Below are 6,115 nucleotides of genomic sequence, written 5' to 3'. Positions count from 1 at the left end.
CAGCGTTTCTCCACCAGGGGCCCAGAGGTGCTGCTACAGGGACCAATCGGGTTAAAGAAGCTTGTGGTTCTTATATCTGCATCTAGAATAAACATGTGAGCAAACAGGATGCCTGGAGACTTTTGAGGGGAAATAAAATGTATGCGAGACAGTTCTGCACTGGTTAACCCTCCCAACATGTGTGGAGGAAATATGACCAATAATATTGGCTTTCATGTGGTCAGGTAGTGATCGGTGAATACAAAAACATTTTGGCTACATTTATCATTAGACATCCTTTACTTATGACCCTTCATTTTATTCCCTGTTGTATATTTGAGAAAGTAGTTTTTGGAACAGCCAAGAGCCTGAAATTACCACCGGATTAAATCTGATGAATTGAAGCTACGGAGGTCAGATTTAACATCCTTTTAATCCTGCATTGCATTTAATTTAATTTCCTTTGAAGCAAGTGGAAGAGCAGAGCTCTGGATCATGAAAGAGTGACAAAAGTATGAGCAAAAACTTTATTATTGGGTTTATCATAATAAGCTGAGGTTAGGTCGGAAAGGAGGCGCTCAATAAAAACGACCGCTCGGGGTGTCAATCTGCACCCTTATAGTTGTCTGATCAGTTATAACGCAACATACGAGACAGTGAGACAGCATGACGGCGCATTCCACAGTAATCAGGAAGCCGTGCTCCCTGAGGTGCAGCCGTCTCTTCACTTCCACTGGCCCTTCTCGTAGTCCCATTTGGAGGAGAAGCCCTCGATGGGGTTGATCCTCATGTCCAGCATCCTCTGCAGCTGTTTGGCCTGCCACTCGTCGTCAAAGGTCCTGGGACGTGGAGGGTAGACTGCAGCCAACGAGCGGAGACATTAAGCACACGACTACGGCACAGCACACATGTTCAAAAACATGCATGACATAAGTTCTCACAGCGGCCATTTTGACCCGCCAAACCTCTCAAAAAGCCCAAATTGCATTAAGGGGGCTCTGGTTTCATGCCTGCTGGCGCTTCGGGACGCCCCAAGCAACAGGGCCCGCGGTAATTTTGTTAGTCACAGCTGGACCTTTTCTGCTACGTTAACTGAAAATGTCTGCCGTAGGAAAAATGATCTAAACCAAGCGAGAGCCGTCCCGGTGGGGGCAGGTGGGTGTTTAAAAGCAAAAGCTACGTTGTCATCATGGGATTTAAATGAGGCGGGTTTACCGTAGACTCTCTGCCACCAGACCACCAGGGCAGTGAAACCCACGAAGAAGAAGATGCCCCCAACGACGGTCTTCCACTCGGACTTTGGCTGGTTCATCTCTGCGTAGGTCTGATGGAATGAGAGCCGGTACACTGCAGGGGGGGTGGGGGGGGGTGTTGGGGGTTTAACATAAAACAAAGTGATAAAAGTTCAGAGTGACGCAGCATGGTGACAGTTTGGTAGCAGAACCTGAACCATGTAGTGTGCAACTTCTTTTTGCTCATTTTGTATTAGACCGGTTCCATAATTTCCGCACACAATTTCAAATAGATATTTGATTTAATATTAATAACATTTCCTTTTGGGGTTAATTGGCTGTTTATCCAATTATATTTTATCATAATATTCTTTTAAAATAAATATAATGCAACATTTTGGCAGTCCTAGATGTATACTTACTGTAAGGAGATTACTTTTAACACAGTTACCCGGTGTTTAAAAATAAAATACCCCCCCCAAAAAACAATTGTTGCCACTATTAACTGGCTTTTCATTTTTGACGACCTACAAGCTATCTTTTCCTCGTTGGTCAGCTGGCTCCACGGCCCCTTCTCCTTCTCCTTCAGGCTCTTCTCGGCAGCAGACAGCTCGTCTTTGTAGAGTTTGTCAGGCAGAGGAGTGTCCAAACGGTCCCAGTACATCGGCCGAGACATGTCCACTGCCTCGGTCACCTCTGGATGGACAGAGACGGGAAGGGTCACTTTAGGAACACAGTCGAGAGTTAAACAAAAAACAAAAACAAAAAAAACACTGGCTATACTGGTTTGGAATGGCCCCAAGGACCACCAGTCTACATGGACACCAAGTCATGGGGGGACACGGGGACATCTGCTGGTTTGATGCCTCCCTTTAGACGGAGGCCTCAGGTTCTGGTAGGTCAGCAAACTAAATGATGGAACCCAAGTGTACCAATTCTAGAGACAATCTCAAGGAACGCTTTAAAACAGGTTTACTGGTGCAACACCCCAAATTACTTTAATTTCTTTATTGATCTGCAGCTTCATCATAGTAAGCTAGTAAAACATAAGACTGGCTGCTAAACTCTTGAAGTACAAGTACCCAACATGTGTACTTAAATACAGTAACGTTACGGAGTAAAATTGACCTTCCACCGTTTAAAGCACGTTTCCGTACAAGATGGCGGAAATACTTCATTTGAATCACCAAATCTGACGTGTCACCGAATCTAGTGCAACACCGGTGTATCCGACGCCACCAGCATGGTGGTGAACTTTGACCCGGTATTTCACACAGAAACAAAGCCAATCCCGCCTCTCATGGAGTTTATCAGATACACCGGCGGGGTCTGCGCTTCTAGCTCCGAGGCAGTCACGTTACCGGGGCTCGTTACGTTACCGGGGTCGGGGGCGTGGCTCGCCATCCTCGCGCTGCTGGTAGTCAGCGCCAGTGTCGCGCGCCTGGCCACCAGGCTGCTCACGCGCCCTGCAATCAGCTGGAGCATCTGGAAACAGGTGGGAAGAAAAAGCGCAAAACTCACGACGCTAATCAGCAGCTTCCCAAGCGAATCATGGTCTTGGTTTGATAGTAGAACTGTAGTGTGGACGGATTCTAATCGGGCCGCATACAGTCAAATCGTTTAGTGAACTGATGCGTTGTGCAGTAAATGCAAAGCCCAATCAGTGTCCTTTTACTAGAATTGATAAAAGTACTAAAATGCAAATGGAGTCCACGCAGGGCAGTAACTCCAACCAACAGTTCATAGGTGCAGGAACAGTAGTTTTGTTCTATCGTGCCATGATTCATGTCTGCATTTAATTAAAGCAACCGAGTCAGTGTGTTAATGTCATTCACAGTGAATCAGGTCTCTTTGAGGTCTTTGTAAAGGGGTCTGGATCATTCCCAAACCTTATTAGCGAGTCTGCCCCACTCGTTCTCTTTCGCTGTTTAACGGAAAAGAAAAAAAAAATCACACTCTGATATATAATTAGAATTATTTTAAGATAGAGGCGCTTTGAGCGAAGCAGTAACAGCATTTATAACAAACAAATTGTGATCATTAAATTTCAGACATGGGGAAATGCAGAAGTTCCTTTAACTATATTAAACTACATTAGTCAACGTGTTTGTTCTCATATTTCACTGCAATATTGTGACAAATCAATCTATGCTCATCATGGTTTGTGTATCCACGGTTCCATCGTGGTCGGTTACTGAAGACACTACTTAAGTTGAAGTCAAACCGGTATTGTTGCATTTAGTCGATTCACGTATGCATTTTATTAGTTAATCATGATCTCTTCTTGTTACTTACCATCTTCAGCATGTGTCCCACAGTCTAGAACGGGGAGTCCCTAATCATTACCTCTATTTATACACTGGATGATGTCAGCAGTGATGTCATAGGGTCAGACAACATATGTGGGAGGGGGGGGGATTAAGCATAGGTGTGTAACTAGATTATTTTTTCATCTGTTGTGCACGGTTGAGAGTGAGCAGCATGTGGTAAACTACCCTAATAGGTTTGCTCGCTGAAGGTCTGCAGTGAGCTAGGACATCTCACCTGTCTCTCACCTGTCTGGGGACGTATCTGGTGCCACCTGCCCTCGTGGTACGAACTACATTCTGCTGATGGAAAACTCCATGAGCAGATTCCTTCTGCTGTTCAATCAGTGTGTGCCTACGGTTTGTTATCAATCGTGGGGGGGGGGTCTATGTTTGGTATCTTTTCTGGACAAAGTCGCTGTCGTCGGTCTCCCTCACGGATGACAGTTGATTTTTGTCCACAGGTAGAAACTTCTTTTACGCACGTTTACAGACAAGTAAAAAGTTCCTGAAGTACCTTCATTGTGTGTTGGTTTTAGAGAAAATGCACCGTCTCTTCTTCAGTCTGCAATCCCAATATTCTAAATCCTAATAAGAGTAAGAATGTGTCCTCTCACCCGATGTCCTTTAGCCTCTCTCACAAACAATCACACTCACTCAGCCAACGGAAATGGTGGATTCTGGCACCTTAGAGTCCGAGCTGACCCCCTTAAACAGACAAAAGTGACCAGAAGCGTTTGACCTGTTTTACTAAGATATCTCAGGACAATAAGTGTCTCAGTCGGGAGGAATGAGTCTCATATCAGGTAAACATTGCACAACAAATTTGACACTTTTTCTCCTCATCCAGAGCGTTTTCCATCGTGCTGCCTGCTGTCCACAGCAGCTGCACGTCTCATGCAGCTCCACTAATCTCTCAGCCCAATCTGAGTTCTGGATTACTATCTCTCCTGCACGTCCGCCACTCTCCCTGGCTGCGGGGGGTTAAGGAAGGGAAGTTGGGGGAAGGGGGTCTAACTGTCTCTCTCACCTAAAAACAACATTATATAATCCACTTATGATCCGGCAAAGATAAATACTCACTGTAGTTGCAAGACCGAGTGAAACTGCAGTAGTGGAAGATGCAGCAGCAGCAGCAACAAAAAGGCCAAAGTCTTGAGAGGTTTTTTAGGCCGTCTGCTCCCAACGGCACACTAACACTGAGGAGGAACCGACTGGTGGGCGGGAGGAGAGTGAGGCTGGATGAGGAGGAACAGGGAGAGGGAGGGAGATCAAACCCGTACAAGTCAACAATGCAGCAAGGCCTGCGATTGGACTGGCAAAGCGACAAAGAGAAAGCAGAGACCGTCCCTTGTTTCCCACACAGTCCCCCTTCTATCTGGCCTCGCCCCACGGGTTGGGGGTCGGCGGTGGGGGGGTTTCTATTTTATACAGCGGGGGAGGACGTGGGAGCTTGTGTGTCCGCTGTGGGAGGGAGAAAGTGAGATGGCGGAGTTTGTGGAACAGTCGAGGAGCGATGAGTTGTATAAGCGACCCGCTACCTGAGTCCACCCCGAGTGCTGCACAAAACAAATGCTTTTTGGGACACTTGTGTGACTCTGCTCCTGACAGACCGGTAACGGATGTGAGATCAGGTCCCGCACAACGTGTTCCTAGTATCATGTTATTGTTTGTTGTGCTGGTACAGACGGTACGGTGCTTTTTGTGCTCCTGTCTGCATGTTCACCTGCTTCCCGTCCACCGGCACAGGCCCAAGGACCGTCGCAGTGCCACCTGGCAGGAAGGGGCTGCTGAATTGTGGTCCGGTTCTGATGCTTTGTGGGTATAATTGCATCGGTGGAAAGTGATGGCGATTACCAAGCTGATGCTCCTTCAGCCCGTCTATTGGCACCAATGAAACCGGGATTAGTCCAAGAATAATAATATCATTATCAAGAAGATTCATGAAATGAAAAAATCAGCCAGAAACAATAAAGAAACTTGCTGTGAGTGTATTGAGCTCTGACATCGGGCCTTCCGTCACACGGAAAGTATTAGTGCCGATTTTTTTTAAGAGTGAGGAATCATTGAAATGATCAAATGGAAGAATAATTCCAATCTTAACAGAACTAAACATGCTGCCACATTCCTCACATCTATAAATTACAGTGAAGTGATGAAAAACACTGACTGTGGACTGACGCTCAGGCACCTGAGTGGAGAACGTCCTGCAATCAGAAGAGTCGCAGTTCGATCCCAGGTGCTGCTGACCCGCGTGTCGAGGTGCCCTTGGGCAAGACACTTAACTTTGCTCCTGTAGCTGTGTGGATGCTAGTTTCTGATGGGCAGGTGGCCAGTGTGTGAATGACTGAATGATGACATGAAGTGTTAAAGCGCTATTAAAGTACAGTCCATTCAAATCGTATGCGTCTTCAAGTCAACTTTTTAACTTCAATGCTACGACATCCTACTTTTACACACAAGAAGCAATAGTGTAGTGCAAAAAGTAACAAATAGGGCCCATTCTGCCAACAGCAGGTAGTTATTTTTCAATTCGGTTTTTCAAGAGCTATCTTGCTGCTTGGGTGCCATCTGATCCTGACTGAGGTTAAATATTAT

The 6,115-nt window shown here is 46.1% G+C and overlaps 1 protein-coding gene across 7 annotated transcripts; it reads right to left on the bottom strand.

Annotated features, from left to right (window-relative positions):
• Positions 1-492: 492 nt before the first annotated feature.
• cox4i2 (cytochrome c oxidase subunit 4I2) lies at positions 493-4,903 on the bottom strand. Of its 7 annotated transcripts, none has more exons than XM_040192188.2 (6): positions 4,601-4,824; positions 3,101-3,135; positions 2,591-2,696; positions 1,743-1,907; positions 1,195-1,326; positions 493-837 (listed from the first exon to the last, which is right to left on the bottom strand). In XM_040192188.2, exons 3-6 carry the CDS (start codon positions 2,694-2,696, stop codon positions 704-706), a joined length of 537 nt encoding a protein of 178 aa, XP_040048122.2. In that variant the 5' UTR covers positions 3,101-3,135; positions 4,601-4,824; the 3' UTR covers positions 493-703. The 7 variants fall into 7 exon arrangements, with proteins under 7 accessions (XP_040048122.2, XP_077942260.1, XP_040048126.1 ...); XM_078086134.1 differs by lacking the exon at positions 4,601-4,824 and adding an exon at positions 3,507-3,982; XM_040192192.2 differs by lacking the exon at positions 4,601-4,824 and adding an exon at positions 3,507-3,607 and having other exon boundaries at positions 2,573-2,696.
• Positions 4,904-6,115: the final 1,212 nt, after the last annotated feature.

This window comes from Gasterosteus aculeatus, chromosome 2 (genome assembly GCF_964276395.1).
Source record: "Gasterosteus aculeatus chromosome 2, fGasAcu3.hap1.1, whole genome shotgun sequence".
NCBI classification, from domain to species: Eukaryota; Metazoa; Chordata; class Actinopteri; order Perciformes; family Gasterosteidae; genus Gasterosteus; species Gasterosteus aculeatus.
Note: the sequence above shows the minus strand (reverse complement) of the source record. Positions and strands in the feature narration are given on the sequence as shown.